Raw genomic sequence first — 18,453 nt, forward strand, 5'->3', positions numbered from 1 at the left:
TTGTTTTGAGTAGGCATGAAATGTCCAAATTGGTAAAAGAGTGTGTATGCATGTGTGTGGCTCACACACACTCGCATACATTCCTTGGGGTGAAATTGTTGACTTATGCCTGAACTTCATGGAAACAAGTGCAGCAAATCCTCAATGGTTTATATTAAATCCAAACAGATTTAGAAGGAGCAATTTTGAGGAGAGAAGTGGTGAAGGCTGCTTACCACTGCTTCTGCTCACCCTTTTTCCCATTTCCATTTCCACTGCACTTTCCCAAATTCCAGATATGTACTGACCTTGCAAACATGCATCTAAGACTATGGAGGTGGAGTGGAGTTGATCACTTTCCTCCTGCCATTTTTTGTGTGGCCTCTTCCCATTTATAGAAAAAGGAACACATTTCCATGCAACATAGTTCCTCCTCTAAATGGTCAAGCTGAGTATGCTGTCATTCTTAGTAGTCCAGGCTTTTGATCTGAGAAAGAAATAATCTTCTTCATGTATCGTCCTAATCTCATTTCCTTGACAGACTTGCTCTTGGCCCTGAAAGTGGGGAGCCTGACTGAAATAAAGGAAACTGGCAAAGGTCCTAGAGACAAGTCTTTTCGTCCATACTACCCTGCAGCTGCTCTGTTAGGCTTGCTTATATTTTAACTGGTTAGACAGAATGTACACGTACAGAGAGATGACAGTATCGGTTCTGTCTGACTCAGCCATGGGTAATCAGAGACTAAAATCATCATGGGCTAGAAAAAGCAGCAGCTGTGTGACTAGCATTTTCCCTCAATCTATCATTTTCTTCTTTCTTAATTAACTACTCAATTCCTCTTTTTGCACAGCTTAGTTGTAAGTGATGATGTTGTTTGGAGAGATCGGTTCTACAATGGGAACATTAAGAAGGAAAGAGGTAACTGCTGAATTTCAGATAACTCTTCTGTGATACTGTGACTCTTTAGTTATTTTTTTAAAAAATCATGCTCACACACATTCTGTTTTCTGGGAGCAGGGGTGTTTCCATAAAGATTACAAATCCAAATCGGTTCATCATATTCAGAGCGCAAGGGGTTGTACTGATCAGTGGCGACATACAGGTATGTGAGGGGATGTCACATGGAGATGGGTAGAGACCTGTTCTCCCCTGCAGAGGAAGGCAGAACGCGCTCCAACGGAGCAAAGCTCAGGGAGCCAAGGTTCCGTTTGGATGCCAGGAAGCACTTCTGACAGTTAGGACCCTGAGGGTGTGGAATGGGCTTCCACGGGAGGTTGTTGAGGCCCCATCGGTGCAGGTGTTCAAGGATAGGCTGGACGTCCACATGGTGGGCATGTCGTGAGTGGAGCTGGCTGGTGGCGGAGGTCAGACTAGATGGCTCGGGAGGCCCCTTCTGACTCGCTCTGTTTCTATGTTTCTATGTACTGCTGACTTTGTTAGAGTTAGGTCAGTGCTAACAGGTTGTTCCTGGGGTGATAAGGGAAGTGCCTCTGGGATGTGCCTTCAGATACATAATACTTCAGGGTAGCATTAGGTACATATTATCTGTTTCCAGAATGTCAAGACATGACATTTTCTTAAGCTTAAATGTTGTTCTAATCAGAGTTGGAAAGCTAGAGTTAAGCATAATATTGACTTAGCGGCTGGGATATGAACAGGTGTAGGCTTGAACTTTTTTGCCTTTTTTCTTTAGCCTTCCTCATTTGGTATCATATTGTGGGCTGTTTCCTGAAGTATTTTGATATGTTCAGCTTCCATTTCATGGATTTTAGCTGTTTTGTTTTTTGGGTTCTTACTGATGGCTCAGTGCTGTTCTCTTACAAATGTCACCCTAAGAAAACCTTCAGGAGGCATATGTAGGATGACTGGGCTGAAAGCCTTAGTAGACCAGAGCAAAGGTCTGTGATCTCACACTGTGCAACCACCAGCATTATTTAACAGCATAATGCCTCTGAACATTGAGGTACCATATTGCATGTGTGGCTAACAGGCATCAGCAGACCTATACTCCATAGATTTGGCTAATCCCTTTTAATAAGATCATTTGCTCATTTCCTCTGACCATTCAAGACATGTAGAACATGCCTTCAGTTGCTAGAGTAATACTGAAAAATTGATGTTTTGTTTCTAGATTTGCTGAATGTTGCCTATCATAACAATGATGCAGCAAACTCCCCCCCCCGCCCCCCAATCCATGGAGGAAACATATTTACATGTATATTCCATTACCCATGAAAATCTGCCCCTCCATTGGAGTGTGTTGGGGTGGTGGTCTATAAATGGAGGGTTCTGTGTGCACACAAAAGCATGCACACAGTTCTGGATCACAGGTGTGTATTTATGAATGTTCATACACTTCTGTTTCAGGTGCAATAGTCTTACGTGTTGCCAAATCATGGTTTCGAATAGGATCATTAGAAATATTAGCTCATTCTGGAGAACTGGATTTGTTAAGGTTAGAATTAAAGTCTTATTTTATTATATCTGCTTTTATTGCTGGAATCTAAAATTGTGGAATAACTATACCATGGAATGCCTTTGCAGTTTTCTCATGGCAGCAAGGGGCAATGCCTGTTAGTTGTTGGAAACACATGTCTCAGGGACTATTCTTCCTTTAAAATAAGCCACTGCACAAGTTTGATACTATGCTTGCCATGAGTCATGTTTGACAAAAGCATTTGCAAGATTAGGCTTACGAATTTTGGAAGTTTCAGAATGTCAGTACCTTATAAATATTAACAGCTTGTCATATTTTCACTGTGTGAGCACAGAAAATTATAAAGTAAATGGAAAATGTGCATCACAAAGGGGAGCTACCAAAAGGGAAAGGAATAATAATAAAACCTTTCTTGCTTTAAACCATTTTCATATCTTATAAGAAATGACTGCAAATGCCTGTACAAATTCTGAAATCATTGATATGTCAGTCTTTGTGATGATATCCTAAGGGCTTGTGCTCATCCATTGGGCATTTCTGCTATTTCTTTTCTTTGCACAGACAACACATCATTCCATTTTATAGAATGCTTTTGCAAATAAATGCTTTTGGAGTGCTACAGTTTCAGTTGTCGTCATGCTGCATTTCAGAAACACAAATCCACAGCTCCTTAGGCCTAGTAGATCTGGTTGCGCAATGTGCATGGCTGGAAATGATTAAATTTCTAAGAGCTGAGATCAGATTTTTGGAGGCCAGTTCTCTATTACACAAACTAAAAATGTGTCTACATATTTATACATTAGCACTGCATTTTTATGCAATTGGAATGTCGGGTGCTTAGGAGCTTTCCAGAGCTATAGTTTTATGTTCATGGAAAGCAAGTGTTGATTTTCCCCTTTAATCAAAACCACTCCAGTGATCCATCCCAATAAGAGATAAGCTATAATTTGAAAGGTGTGCATGTGGAAAAGAATTAATATGGCCTTATTTTGCAATTTATCTGCAAACATATAGATCTTCTTGATCAAAGAGTGCATGTTTCCTACAGCCCAGTTTAACTTTCTGAAGAAAGCATAAGCATCTAATACGGAATTTTGCAGCAATCTGAGGCAATCTTGGCACTGAACTGAGATTCCACTGTTTTTTCACAATTGTCTTTGATAGAAAATAATTTCATTTGTGATACAGGTTGCTGCTAGACTTTGTTATAGACGAACACTTTCCATCCATAAACATGAATAATTCAAATAGATATCTGGTAAGTCATACGGCTTTGTGTTTCTGTGAACCTTGTCTACTAAACCACATTATGCATGTTCATTATATAATAGAACTATATATATATTCCACTGTTTTCCGAGCATCAGGTCTCTCCCTCCTTTTCCATTTTAAAAAGGCCACACAATGTAGCATCCTCCACTGAGGCTGCTGCAACTATTTAATATGACTTTGGTAACAAAATAGAAAGAACACTGAACTGATGCCATCTTTACCTATGGGGCTGTGGGGCCCATGCTGAGCAAGATGTGTGATCAGAACTTCCTGTTTGTTTTGTTTTGTTCTGAATCAGCCAGAATCAGCAGGCTTCTTTGAAAACTGGGGCAGGGGAAGAGGAGATTTTAACTCTTTCCTGCTGCACTATTTTCCCCAAATTACCATCCCAACCTACCAGAAGCTGTTCACTCCAGTAGAGAAAACATACATAAAACATTTTTAAACCACAAAACAAGCCTGATTATGGAGCTTTCATTTCACAATTTGTTTGTAGATTTAGTCTTAAATTCTCAAATTACTGTTGTAAAACAGATTGTATGTTTGCCGGTGTGGCACCATGCCTATTTGGAGATGAAACTGTGTTTGATTGCAGGCCTTTTTCTCCAGAGTAGTATCTGAAACTGCAAATTTGATTGCCTTGTGGATGTCAGTAGGCTTTGCTCATGGTGAGAAAGATTTTTGGTATTTTTTGGGTGGGAAGGATATTAGATCATGTATTTTGTTAAAATGTGGTGTGATCTACAAGTAGGGTATAGTGTCCCACACAAAGCCCACATCTTGGCACCTCACTACTAAAGGGTTTTTAGTATGTGTGTGGGGGTGGACCGTGGGATCTGTAGTCCGATATACCTGGAGGATGCTAGGTTTGGGTAGGAGGCATTATGTGCATATCCCCAATTTACATGGCCTGAAAGAATAAATCTGAATATACCAGTACAGAAGGTTGGATCCAATTTAAGTTTGTGATTAAAGAAAATACAACAAACCATAGCTATTAAAAAACACCTTTCTATTAGAGTATTTAAAAAAAAATACTTTTCTGCTCAGATCCACTACATAAATGCTACTCCTCATTCAGCACAGAACCAGACATTATATGAGATCCAGAAAAAAATGATTTTTCTCTCTGCTGGTATCATGTGCTATGATGTCAATATTATGCATTTCTCTGTCTTAAAATGCAAAAAAATTGGTGAACCAAAACAGATAGCCTTGTTCCAGTTTCTGTGACAGTAATCCAAGTCTTCCATTAGCACTGCAAGCTTTGCAATGGTGTGTGCTAAGCACAAGTGGTTCATGATGCTGGATAGCAGCTGCCCAAAACACTATATGGACTGCTATCTTTCTTTTTTCATTTCAAGCTGCATTGTGAAAAGATGAAGTAGTATCATCTTGGTGAGGAAGGGGAGGAATTCTCAGTGTGAGCATGTATATATCCCCGCTCCCAGAAAAGCAAGCCCTGGAAGTCTCATTCAAGTCTGTTCATGGTTTCTATAGCAGGTCATAGATGAGATACCAAAGATAAAGGCTGATACTATTTTAGTAAATCAACTCTTAATTATGAAATGAGACCCTAATCCTGCCAGAAATCTCAACATGTATTTCATTTATGAGAAATTAACATTTTCTAGAATACAGCAGTCCACAGGCTTGATTGACATTGTTGCTTAATTTTAGGTGTGTGCAATACAGATAATTTCAGCCTGTTGTCCATAACCATAGATTATGGTCCATTTGGGTTTATGGACTCTTATGACCCCGGTAAGTATAAATAATGCAGAATTAATATTTCCAGGATATGAAGTATTAAACCCTAAACAAATTGTGCAGTTTGGCTACATATGCATCTCAACACTTAGCTTGTGCAATGCATTCTATTGTTGCTTTGATTTCTGAGTTGTCAGAATGATTATACAATAAAACCTTAGCAAAACAGTATCTAATAACCACAATCAATTTAAAATGGTAATATCAGCAATCAGTTTAAAAACAAGTACACCAATCATAAAACATCTAAATGACCAATAAAATTCAACCAATGTAAATAATAACAATAGAACCAAAACAATAAATGACAATAATTAACAATAATCCACAGGAATAAGAGTATCATAAAAGCCTGTGTAAAACCAAATAAGCATATCAAATAAGTGTATGGCAATGATACAACAGAAAAAAACACCAAAATCTGCAAAACGAGCTTGGCATGAAAGCAATTCCAGACACTAAACTAGCCCAGTCAGCAATGAACATTTGCCATGTGCTGTTTTGAATGACTAGGTGAGGTCTGTGTACCAAGTTTATCTTTCTGTTCTTCTGAGGTCTCTTGGCCGGGAAATGTGCCAGTCACCACAGCAAAGTGATAGCAAAAAGGGACATCAACCAGTGAGGATGGGAGTCAGTGTGCACAAAGTGAAACTGTTCCAGTATGCCATCTTCAGTGACTCTAGGGTCGTCCTTCTTGTGCCTGAGTCTGAGGCAGCGTGTGAGTCCTTCCTGTGCAGAACCAAAGGGCTCATTTTTGCCTTGCGTGGGAAGTAGCAGGTGTAGCCAGGCCAGACTCTGCGACTGTTGACCCAACTGGCTGCCTTGTGTAAATTGATAGACATGTCCCTGTATCCTCTGCAATGGTACAGAAGATTTCCCTCCTTCTCCACCTCTTGCCATTTCTATCCAGCTCCTTGTTAGACCATAAAAATCAGTGAGAGCTTTTAATAGCAGAGCACAGAAGGCAGCTGGTGGGCAGTAATGTATCCTTTAGGGAGCTGGGCTGCGCTCTGTTGCCAGCTGCCAAATTCTGTGGATATTTTAAAAGAAAGATAAAAAGTAAGCTTGTGCTTTCAGAGAAAATAGAAACTGAAATTATTAGCTTTTGTCAGACAAATGTAGTTTTCCCTCTGAAGTGGAAGGTCACATTTAAGACCTTTGTTGAATTCTTGGTATCTTCAGATAGGACTCAAAAGACCCCTGTCTCAGATTATAAAACAGGAGTGTAGAACTCCAGGTCTCAGGACCAAATCTCGCCTTCTGGGTATCCCACCTGAAACCTCCACAGTCCCCGAGAATGCGTCATCCCTTTCCCAAGCCACCAATCATTTGGTGGTGCCTGGCTTTGGGCAGGTTTTGCTCCATTCTGAAAGGCAGACAAACCTCTCATAAGGTTGAGTTGCCAACAGTAAGAGTTTTCAGCTAAAACATGCTTGTACTGGGGATGGGAATGGGGAATCGTCTTGCTCTGGGGCCTGTGGACCATTGGAATGCAGTCCCTGACAGCATCTCTGAAATGGAACTCCATCCACAGACCGAAGGAAGTTCTGCACTTGTGTTCTGGAAAGTTGCTGGCAGTTGGGAAAGATGTTACTAAGCTAGATGGACTGATTGTCTTATTTGGTATAATTTCCTGTGTTTTACTGGAAGCCTTCTGGTTGCTGAATCTGCCATCAGAAGCTGCCATCCTATTTCTCTCTTTTCTGTGCAGTCATAAAAGCTAAAAATGTGTGGAAACCCACTGTAGGTATTGCCCTCCCTCCTCTTCCTCGTCCTTTGTTCCTCCAGGCGATATCTTGGGAACACTGTGAGGAGGAATGAATGTCCTCTCTCTGACAGCCAGCACTGTGAACTGATTTTAGTTTGCTGCAGCAGAAAATTTGTTTTTCAGAAAAACAGCAGACTGGAGAGCTGGCCTTCACCTGGAGAGCAAAAGCAGACTGGAAAGCTGGCCTTCACCTGCCCGTTTGAAATGACCTGTAGCACCTTGGAGGGACTGCACATGCCTGCCCACTATTGACCTCTCAACCTGTTGGTAGAGATGTCTGCACTGTGCTGCTGCCCAGTCCCTGGCAGTGCTGTAATTTCTGTAATTCTGTGGAATATTGTCGGATTATACATAATGAGCCTATTTTTGCCCAGTAACACTGATAATATATGGACAAATTGTGGTAAGCATCTGAAATTGCTTTGCATTGGAAATAAGAAAATAACACACTACCATCTGTAAACTCGTATCCTAAAAATGTATGCTTTTCTTTGGCAAATATTAGACCCTTGCCTAATTGAGAATAAACAAATATTCTCGTGTTTAGAGAATTCCGGGTAAAATATTTTAGTGCCTAAAGGACATCTGTCAGTTTGAATCAACATGAAAAATGAACATACTTAAATATTTTAAGATTGGTTGTTTATTCTGAATACTCTGTAGTGCAAAAAATACCATTTTGTTTCAGACTTTGTCCCAAACACGTCTGATGATGAAAGACGGTATAAAATAGGAAACCAGGCAAATGTTGGGATGTTTAATCTGAACAAGCTGTTACAGGCTCTAAACCCTTTATTGGATCCCAGACAAAAGCAGCTGTAAGTAATCCTTTAAAATGTCTTCACACTTTAAAAAGCTGGTGAGATGAGACATGCTTTAATGACCATATGTGCAGAAGAGAAGGATAGTTCTTTGGAAGAAAGAATTTTGTTTGCAGAGAGAGAGAAAGAGAATGGGATTTTGCAGAAATGTATTTTTATATGACAGCCATCTAGGATGGTTTAACATGGAGTCCTGTGCTGAGCAAGGGGTTGGACCTGATGGCCTTCTGGCACCTTTCAGCAATTCTATGATTTGGTGATATTGGCCAAATATGGCTGATAAGCTGTGTGTATAGAAATCTTGAGGTGGATTATAAAGTAGTTATATATAAGTCAGAGTTAAAGGGCAAGCCAAGCGAGAGCATCAGGGCTGTGGGTCCTGTCCTTGCCAACTTCACTCTTGGTCATTGTAAACCAGAGTTTCTGCCCAAAATAGGAAACTACGGTATAATATCCGTTTGCTAACCTGGATTTTGACCCACAGAAATGATGTGCTGAAGCAGGCACACAAGAAGGTTAGCCAGCAGCGTGTATGCCTAACACTCAGTCTCACCTCAGTGCAGTGTTAAATCCATCTTGCAGTATGGCTTCTATTAGTGAATAGGCTCAGCTCCAAAGCTGGTATGATTCATACTAATGGGGGCAAACAACACTGTTTTGGGCATTACTGAATTACTTGTGGTGGATCTTGCTGGATCTCAACATTTTGTTGGCAAAAACCATTAAATGTGAAAGTATCTACTTTACTGCAGAGAAAATATGCAAAGAAAGGAGCAGCATTTAGTGGCAAAGGGTAGTATTTCACTTTGGACGAAAAATATAACACTTGTGATTTGTTTAGAACAGCAAAACAGGTCAGTGATCTGTGAGTTTGGCACAAGTTTTTTGCTGTAGTATTTCACATCTTGTCTTCATAGGGCTTCTCAGTTACTTGAGGAATATCCTGAGCAGTTTTATAAAAGGTATGTAATCATTAGAACTTTTTTTAAAACAAAGAATGTACATTTGAAATATTTCCAAGACATTTTCCGTATTAATATATTTGTTTTATTAACTCTCAGCTTTACAGAACTATTCAAAGCAAAATTAGGTCTCCTAGGCGATTGTGAGGATGATAACTATTTGATTGCATTCCTCCTAAAAGTGAGTTTCTTTCTTTGGTTAAATATTTGAACTGCAGTTTCACAGAATACCAATGGGTGATACAAAAATCTGGTAATGTTTATTAGCTCATGGAAGATACAAAGGTGGATTTTACAATGACTTTTCGGCAGCTCAGCGAGATTTCAGAAGGCCAGCTGAAGGATCTCAGTGTTCCTAAGGTACTGATGCATTGCATAGGAGGAGTACTGTGAATTATGTTTAAATGGCATTATGTTAAGAATTCTGCTAAGATTAAATTCAAATTATGAAAGTAGGATTGGTCCTGGATTAAAATTGAAATGATGTACAGAACCTGAAAACAGGACAAGTTGAATACTGAGTTTTGTTTGTTTTTGGAAGAAAAGAGTCGCTGAATAAAACAGCTGCCAGTTCCATTGTGGCTCTTTTTCGTTCTCTGTTTCCATGGCACCAAAGCATGAAGGAATCTGATAAGTTTCCAAGACAAGAGCTTAACAGTGGAAAAATATTATTTGCAATAAGAGCAGCTGCATGTCAACAACTTCAGAAATCCTAAGCATCTGAGAATTTTTCTTTATTAATCTGTTGTGATGTCATAACCTGGTATCTTGTTTCCATTAACAAACTTATTATGAATTTGTCTCACCCCAGTCTTCCCAAACCTGGTACCTTTCATATGTGATGGGACTTTAACTTCCATCAGCTTCAGCCAGCATGGGAGATGTAGTGCAAACATCTGGAGGTGACAAGATTGGGAAAGGTTGACTTACCCTGTCATAATTCCAGTGGCCTTGTTCAAGCAAATCTGTGCATCCCCCTCCAAGCTAGAAGACATGATGCATATTGCTAGGATTAGCAATGATTTGACAATCACTGGCTTTTGAGAACTAGTTATTTGACCATAAAAGGGAATTCTGGACTCTTACGGACTGTTAGGTGACATGTTTTCCCAATACTTAGTTTTCTAAATATAATCAGTGTATTCAAATTTGTGTATGCCTGAAATTAAATCTTTGCAGTATGCAAAAGTGCTAAAATACCACATTTATATAAAGCCAACATGTTTGTTATCAGGTAAGAGCATTTTATTTAGATGTTCTTTTTGATCAATTGAAGAAACTTACTTTCCCATGGCATTAAAATTGGAGCTCAGATCAGATATTCTGCATTGTTAAAATGATACCCCTGTTTCTGTGCAAATAATTTTCCATTGCCAAATTGTGTTCTCATTTCTTTCCAGAGAGAATCGAAGAATTTATCACAAATCTTGCAGGAATCATAAATAAGCTCATCATCTGTGCAGGAATTACTGCCAAACAAGCATTTTTCCATATGTATAGCCTGAAATAATAAACTTATAGACTTCCCTTCCACTTATGGGCATGCTTCCAAGCTCTTGTTCTGAGAAATGATTTTTGCCAGTGTGTTTGCTGTTTCTGGCTAACCCCAAGGTTATAGTACAAATTCAGACCAAAGTTCCAAGCCCTAAGGAAGCAAATAAATAGCTTAGTTTTCTGCTTTTCTTGTGGTTTCCTAATTGAGATCTAATGTCTTCTTTAGAATTTATGTTGGGAAATGTGATGTCTCTGGGATGTGTTAATGCCATGCTGGATGGGGATAATGGAAGTTGTAGTCCAAGGCATCTGGAGGTCACCAGGTTGAGGAAGGCTGCTTTATGGTTTCAGTATAATTAATATGAATATTTTAAGTAACCCATGCAATTAATTGTTTCCATATAGGAATTTTGGGCTTTGCAAGATTTGGCTAACCACAAGGACTTTTCCAGCTGGGTTACTATGTACCTCCTGAGATTAAAAAGGTAAATACAATTACAGAAGAAAGTTAATCTCACTGGATTTCCACATACCCTGTTTTCTCAGATATAACATATTACACTAGAAATTAGTATTCATGAATCCTAAAATGTATGTCCTATGTGGAATCAGTGTGGTCGTAATCTTTAAAAGTGGCTATATAAAACTTACAAAAAACCCCATCCAAACCCTATTACTATATCAATAGCTTCAATAGATAGGGTGCTTCAAGGACTTATCTAGTTTTCCTCTGTCTCTTACAAAAAACAAAAATCCCACACACATTCTATCCAAACTCTAATGGAAGTGCAATAAATTAAGCAACTGTATTCAAATTGACTTAATTTGGAGGATATTGAATGGGTGGAGGGCTAGTGAAGAATACCTAAGATTATACCTCATGGAATCATCTGTCCTGTTGTGTTCCCGAATTTCCTGGTAGGACTGAAGATGGCTTTCTGAAATCTTGGTAATTTCACTTGTGTTATTGGGGTTGATAATACTGAACTCAAGGGATCAATGGTTCAGTATTCATATGTTTCATAGGCAGCTATGAAACACATGAATACTGGCAGGCAGCTTCATATGTTTCTAAACTGTTGAACGTACTTCTGGTCCATTCCATGCATCCATCAAAACCACTCAAGGATATGTAGGAAAGATACTTTTCTTGGCAATTGTCTGCCTAGATTTAACAATTTGAACATTTCATTCCCAAAAAAGCTGTATTTACTTGCACTGCTTTTACATAGGCATATAGGAAGCTGCCTTATACCGGTGGGAAAATTTTCCATCTAGCCCAGTATTGTTGACACTGACTGGCAACAGCTGTCTGGGTTTCAGGTGGGATTTTTCTGACCCCTAAGGATGCTGGTGATCAGCCTTGGAAGCATCAGCATGCAAAGCATGTGTTCTGCCTCTGAGCTAGACCCGCACTTTTCAATGACTAGTTCTTGTATATGCATGCAAGTGCCTTTCATGTCAGAAGCTTTTACTTACCCTGATAGTTATGGGTGAAATTGGCTAAATAAACCAGTAGATTCTATAGGTACATTCCATGTTCTTCATGTTCATGAAGGTAGAATTCAGCACAGCCACTGTGTAACTAGAATACTAAGCTATTTCCAGTATCCTGTCAAGTATCAGTTTGAATGCTTAATTAATGGTATCCTTTTAAGAGTAGGATGGATCGGCATGTATTGTTCATTTATGCTGGGCATGAGTGTATTCAAGCTTGGCTTTGACTGTTTTAACTTAACACACCATGACTTAGTAATATCAGCTGATACTTACGTTTTGTATTCCAGTGAGTAAGCCATGATGAAACAACAGTTCTTCATCATGGTCTCTGTGCATCACACATAGGCACTGTGCAGGTGCAGCAGCCCCTGTGTTCAGGAAGATTCCTCTAGCTAAACCTAGACATTTTGGCAGGAGATCCACCCTCCCTTCCCCATTGTATAAATAGGTGGGCTCCCACCATTTTCTCAGTTCGCTTTTGACTGCCATTCGCTTTTGACTGCCAAATCGAAAATAGCTCAGGACAATGCCACAGGGATACTGGTACTCCGTGGTGGCCGAGACAACCTTGGTTTGCCACTCTCTTGCTGCTGTCCAGAGGAACGTTCATTCATCAGGCAACTCTCACGCATGTGTTAACGCAACAAGGAGGAGCAATCCGTCATCCGGATATACTCTCTCTGAGGCTGACGGCATGGTGGATCGCCTGATTTACGCCACTGAGTCGGTACCGGCGACACCTCACCCTACGGATGACTTTACTCAACAGGTGGTGCATATGGCCCCGACTTCGGATTCGACAGCAATTGCCACGATACCGATGCCCACGGACCGGGAAATTCAGGAGATTCTCGAATCTGCATTGAGACCGTCCACTCGTCATTCCTATGCGGCTAAATGGAAAAGATTCTCCTCTTTTGCAGAGTGCCATTCTTTTTCTCCTGGAACGGCTTCAGTCACCAATATCTTACCATTTTTCTTACAATTGCATCATGAGGGACGCAAACCATCATCTATCAAAGTTTATGCAGCCACTATATCCCATTATCGTGGCACTATCCACGGTTTATCAGTCTTCTCTCAACCGCTGGTTTGGCGTTTCATTAGGGGACTACAAAATTTACATCCGTCTATTTGCCCTGCCATGCCAACGTGGAGTCTTTCCGTAGTGCTCCAAGCACTTACCAAACCACCCTTCGAACCCTTGGCAACTGTGGATTTACGCCTGGTGTCATGGAAGACTGCTTTTCTTGTAGCAGTAACATCAGCACGGAGAGCTAGCGAAATTTGTGCTCTCCGCATAGATCTACCATTTCTGAATTTCCATAAGGAAAAAGCCATCCTCCAAATGGATTTCTCCTTTCTACCCAAGGTGGCCACACCGTTCCACCTGAGTCAGGACATCATTCTGCCAGCGTTCTTTCCATCGCTGTTGACTCCGATAGAATGTGCTCTACACACGCTTGATGTTCACCATTGTTTGGCCTTTTACAGATCCCACACTGAATCTTTCCGTACTACTAATAAACTTTTTGTTAAATACTCCGAGCGTGACAAGGGATCACCAATATCATCTCAGAGACTCTCTAATTGGATCGTCCAGACTATTGTCCTGGCTTATCAGCTATCGAAAATAGACTTACCTGTCTTTCGAAGAGGCCATTCTACACGAGCAGTAGCGACTTCGTCCGCATTTGCCGCAGGGGTTTCGCTGCAAGATATCTGCAAAGCTGCGGCTTGGGCTGGTCCATGTACTTTGGCCAAGCACTGCCGGCTTGATGTACGTGCCAGACAAGACTGCTCTTTCGGTAGAGTTGTTCTCTCATCCGTTCTTCTCTGACGACACCTCCCTCCTCCGACTTTGCTAAGCTTGCGAATCACCCATATGTGTGATGCACAGAGGCCACGTCGAAGAAAAGCAGGTTGCTTACCTGTAACTGATGTTCTTGGTACCATACTATAATTTGCATTGGTACCATTGGGATATGTCGCTGACTGGATATTGTTCTCGGTACCGTACGATAATTCACAGCGGTACCATTGGGATGTAATTGTGCTTCTCATTACTTTTATTCTTAACCTCTAGAGGGCGAACGTGCGGTCTTCAAGACTGAGTAAAATGGCGGACACTCCGCTCTATTTAGACCACGAAGGGGGAGGGAAGCGGAGTTTTCCCGCCAAAAACCGTTAGCTTTCTAATCTTCCGGCCTAGGCACCGCGCAGGCGCAGCACCCATATGTGTGAATGCATAGATGGCCACTCGAAGAACATCAGTTACAGGTAAGCAACCTGCTTTTCCCGCATTTTACCCACCACTATCTACGGACATTGAAAGGGCTCTGCATATGCTTGACATACATTGCACGCTAGCCTTCTATAAGTCCCGAACTGAGTCGCTTTGCAAAGCAAAACAACTTGGTCAAACATGCAGACCACTCCAAAGGCAAACCAGTCAGACCCCAGCATCTTGCGCACTGGTTTGTGGAGACAATTAAATCAGCATAGCAGCTAGTGGACTTCGACTTGCCAGATCGCCCTAGGTCTCATTCCACCAGGGTGATATCAACATCAACAGCCCTCCATGCTGGACTATCACTGAACACGTCTAGAGCAGCTACATGGTCAGCACCATCCATGTTCATCCATCTCTATCAGCTCAATGTGAGAGCCAGACAGGACTGTTCTTTTGGTTGGGCTGTGTTGTCCTCTATCCTCCTGTTACAACATCTCCCACCTCCTTTAAGGGTATGCTTGCTAATCACCCATCTGTGTGATGCACAGAGGCCATGACAAAGGGAGTCAGATTGCATACCTGTAACTGTTGCCCTTCGAGTGGTCATCTGTAGATTCATACTACCCACCCACTGGCCCTACATTGGTGTCAGTGGATGTTTCTCTCTTTTTTACCTGTTACCTACATAGCTATAGATCAGTCAGGATCCAATAGGGAGGGCAAATGTTGGTCCCCAGTTGGACTGAGAAAATGGCAGGATCCCGCCTGCTTATAAATGGTGGAGCCCACCAAAATTTGTCGGCTTAGCTCGAGGAATCTTCCCTAACATAGGCACTGTGCAGGCGCAGCACCTGCTGTGTGTGGATGCACAGATGAGCACTCAAAGGACAACAATCACAGGTATGCAACCTGACTTTTCCCAGTTTCAGATGCAACAGGGAATATTCTTTAAACAACCTACAATAAAAGTGTCAAAAGTGTTTTGTGTGGCATGAGCAAGGTGCAGTTTGTAGTCACAGTATCTGTTCTCAGGTTGATAGACCACACTTTATCAGGTTGAGGTTGTGTTGTCTAAATTATCTCAGAATGTGTGTAGCAAACAAGAGGCACTAATCAGAATTAATGATTATGCCTCTTTTGTGTGCCACGTAGGCATTCCAATGATTCAGATGCTGAACGAAGCAGAAGAATGACTGGTGAGTCAAGAATTTTCTTTGCTTCAAGAATTAAAAAGACTTCTTCAGAGTCTAGAGATCTCTTTCAGTCATAATTGAACTGAGCTTATGACAATACATTGGACTTTCAATTATTAGATGGACTGCAAAAGAAGACCCATGTGATTTTCAGACATTAACAATCATAGGGATGTTTAGAAGTTATGTTTCAGTTTGCATATCCTTTGGTAATGCACAGTTCATGATCTTGAACACAGAAAGAAGCACATTTTCTCAAAAAATGTTCAAAGATTCCTTGTTGACAAAATGTGTATTTGAAAAATGTGCAACCTGTTCAAGATGTAAAACTCTCTCAGGATGCACACATTCCAGATCACCCATGGTTAGCCCATGGGGAAATTCATGCAAAATTGGTATTTTTTGTACAGGTTTTATGATTGATAGCTGTTCATTTCATGCCATTTCCCTATTCACACAAAACAATCAGCAGTGGCAAACACAAGTGCCAACTGAAGAGAGACAAACAATAAGCTGATACTCAAGGAATCCTGGATTTCAAGATTGGGAAGGACCTTTACCTGAGACCATGGAGAGTCACTGTCAGATAAAGTACACAATGCTAGGCTGGTGGACAATGAGCTGAACTGATATAAGGCAGTATTCATGGCTCCATGGCTGGAACACCTGACCCTAAGTACATATTTTCTCCTCTAATCACTCCCAGACACAAGGGTGGAATACATTTTTGGGATTTCAAAAGACAGGCTCTTTATATGAGTGAGCACTTAAAAGCATTTGAGAAATTAGCTTTAAAAAGGAAAACCTCATTTAGTTGTATCTATATGTCCCTTTTACTGTTGCTGATCATATCAGATACCAAAGAACAGGTTTTTCTTTCATCATCAGTATTCATTGATCTGCCCTTCTGGTCTTCCAGTATAACAGTACTTCAATTATAGGTAATTTGGCAAGCAGCATCAGGTATATATTAATGACATTAATTTGGCATAACTGAAAACTAAAGTTGGTAGTGAGTTTTTTGTTCCTCATTGGAGGCATACAATTATTATCCATTCGTTTAATGTCAATGTTTAAAATGGGCTCATTTTGGGAAATGATAAATTGAAATCTACCATGCTTGGTTCATTGCTGAAGGTTTTTTAAAATAAAATTTAACAGTCTGTGTTTTAAGTATTTTGACAATTTTGTTAGATAGTTTTGGAAACCTTTGGGCTAGGCTTTTCTGTCCCCTTAACTTTCAAATGGTCACATAATAACCTGGGACTTTCTATACCTGCTCATTTAAGGAAAAAACTCACATCTTCATTAATTCTCCTAAGTCCCAGTTTTTATTTTTTTATATATATAAATATAAGTGTGTGTGTGCGTGCGTGCGTGCACGCGTGCGTATACTTCATTTATATACCATCATTCTGCCAAAACAGTATATGGTTTGTAATAATATTCTGCAGTCTAAGGGATATAAATGGAAAAAATGGAAATGGAGGAAAGTGAACTAAAATATCCACATTGTTATCTTATGAAGTTCTGTAAACCATGCAATTGATTTTCACAACATGTTTTGACAGCCAACATGTAGGTATTTTTAAAAGCACATTAGACGTTAATAGAGTGGGTATTGTAATGGCTATAAACAGATGCTTTGCACTTCCTGTAAGGTTACTGGACTAGATAGACTTGCTCAATTCTTTTGCATTCTTCCTAGCCTATGGAGCTTGAGGATCCAGGGGAGCTAAATTCTCCTGATTAATTTTGCATAGTCTGTGACTAAGTCAAATATGCTAAGATTTAGTAATCCTGCTGATTTTAACCTGTACGCATTGCAGGGGCAGTAAAGAGGGAAACTGAGATCACTAGTTTTAATTACAAAGAAGAGCAGCAACTTATCCAGCATTATTAACCAGGCACTTCCTAGTTAAAGTCTTAGTCAAGTTACAAGGATTTCCACAGTTCAATGTAAATGTTTGTATAGCTGAGCATTTCCTGTTCTGGTGAATTGATAGGGGATGCGTGATCTTGCAGTTTTGTTTCCAAATTCTGTCTGACTTCTGTTTACTATATCTATTCAGTTTAAGCAGGCCTTAGCATGCCTGATGTCCTCCAGATGTCTTAGACTATACTATCATCCCCACAGGAGTTGTAGGCCAGTGTATCTGGAGGTATCAGGTTGGCAAGACCTGGCTCAAAGAACATTAGAGAAAAAGCTATGGCTGTTACACTGACCCACACACATGTGTGCCATGAGGCCATAACAAAGCTTTGTGGTTGTGACCTTTAGAATAATGTGGACATTCCTAAGCAGTTTACTGCTCACATTTTCTTTTTAGGGGATATATAACTGGCTCATCTTCTTTATGCTGCTGTAGGTCTGCAGCAGCATAAAGCAAAAAATATTTTGCTTTGCTTACAGACAGAGTTCAAAATCTTTGGGGTTTTTTGTAAAGCCACCAATATTTTATAAGGTATAATATAGCCAGGAAGAGAGGTGGGGGATGAAAGGAGCCAATAATAGATTATACCTTATTATAATTTCAGACTGAACAAAAATTGGGGTAACACTTCTTTCCTCCACTAGTGCAGAAGCGAGTTGTGGAGGGCAACATAGTGCTAAGTCTGAGGCACATGAGCAACATAAAAGTTTAATGATGGGTTTTAAGCTTGACTTTTTCCCTGTTAAATTCCAGTCCTTTCACATCCTTAATTACTTTTATATCAGTACTAAGAAAGGATGTGGATTTCAGCATAGTAAATCTCTAGTGAAATGCCCTTGTTTAACTTTATAGACTCAACAGTTTTTTTTTCCTTTTTCACTGCAGGTATTAATCCTAGATATGTGCTCAGAAATTGGATGGCAGAGTCAGCTGCCCAAAAGGCTGCCAGGAATGATTTTTCAGAGGTAAGGTGTTCACTGTGTGCTGTCTTTTTTATGCTAGTTATGCTCAAGAGAGTTAAGTTGCAGTCATAGCAGACTGGCCAAGGATAAACTCTGAAACTGGGTATCCTAACTGTTTAACCAAACC

General features: G+C 40.3%; 2 protein-coding genes across 8 annotated transcripts in view; one reads left to right on the forward strand and one right to left on the reverse strand.

The window, feature by feature from the left end:
* PDSS1 (decaprenyl diphosphate synthase subunit 1) overlaps positions 1–2,219 on the reverse strand; it is a 33,223-nt gene extending 31,004 nt beyond the window's left edge. Inside the window, exons 1-2 of the mRNA XM_044424770.1 lie at positions 2,210–2,219; positions 935–939 (exon numbers count right to left, since the gene is read on the reverse strand). The gene's annotated coding sequence lies outside the window, so the exon portion shown is untranslated. The remainder of the gene's footprint in view (positions 1–934; positions 940–2,209) is intronic.
* The window catches only part of LOC123020695 (protein adenylyltransferase SelO-like), a 33,508-nt gene that overhangs the window by 13,653 nt on the left and 1,402 nt on the right, over positions 1–18,453 (forward strand). For 4 of the 7 annotated variants that reach the window (XM_044424758.1, XM_044424760.1, XM_044424762.1 and 1 more), the window contains 12 exons: positions 831–898; positions 2,348–2,435; positions 3,606–3,675; positions 4,285–4,357; positions 5,370–5,453; positions 7,916–8,045; positions 8,966–9,010; positions 9,110–9,191; positions 9,278–9,370; positions 10,910–10,989; positions 15,390–15,433; positions 18,250–18,329. In XM_044424758.1, coding sequence (XP_044280693.1) covers positions 831–898; positions 2,348–2,435; positions 3,606–3,675; positions 4,285–4,357; positions 5,370–5,453; positions 7,916–8,045; positions 8,966–9,010; positions 9,110–9,191; positions 9,278–9,370; positions 10,910–10,989; positions 15,390–15,433; positions 18,250–18,329 — 937 coding nt within the window. Of the gene's footprint in view, positions 1–830; positions 899–2,347; positions 2,436–3,605; positions 3,676–4,284; positions 4,358–5,369; positions 5,454–7,915; positions 8,046–8,965; positions 9,011–9,109; positions 9,192–9,277; positions 9,371–10,909; positions 10,990–14,216; positions 14,285–15,389; positions 15,434–18,249; positions 18,330–18,453 lie in introns of all 7 variants that reach the window. The other 3 variants (XR_006414187.1, XR_006414188.1, XM_044424759.1) reach the window with 3 other exon arrangements.

This window comes from Varanus komodoensis, unplaced genomic scaffold (genome assembly GCF_004798865.1).
Source record: "Varanus komodoensis strain SLA01 unplaced genomic scaffold, ASM479886v1 scaffold15, whole genome shotgun sequence".
In the NCBI taxonomy this organism is placed as follows: domain Eukaryota; kingdom Metazoa; phylum Chordata; class Lepidosauria; order Squamata; family Varanidae; genus Varanus; species Varanus komodoensis.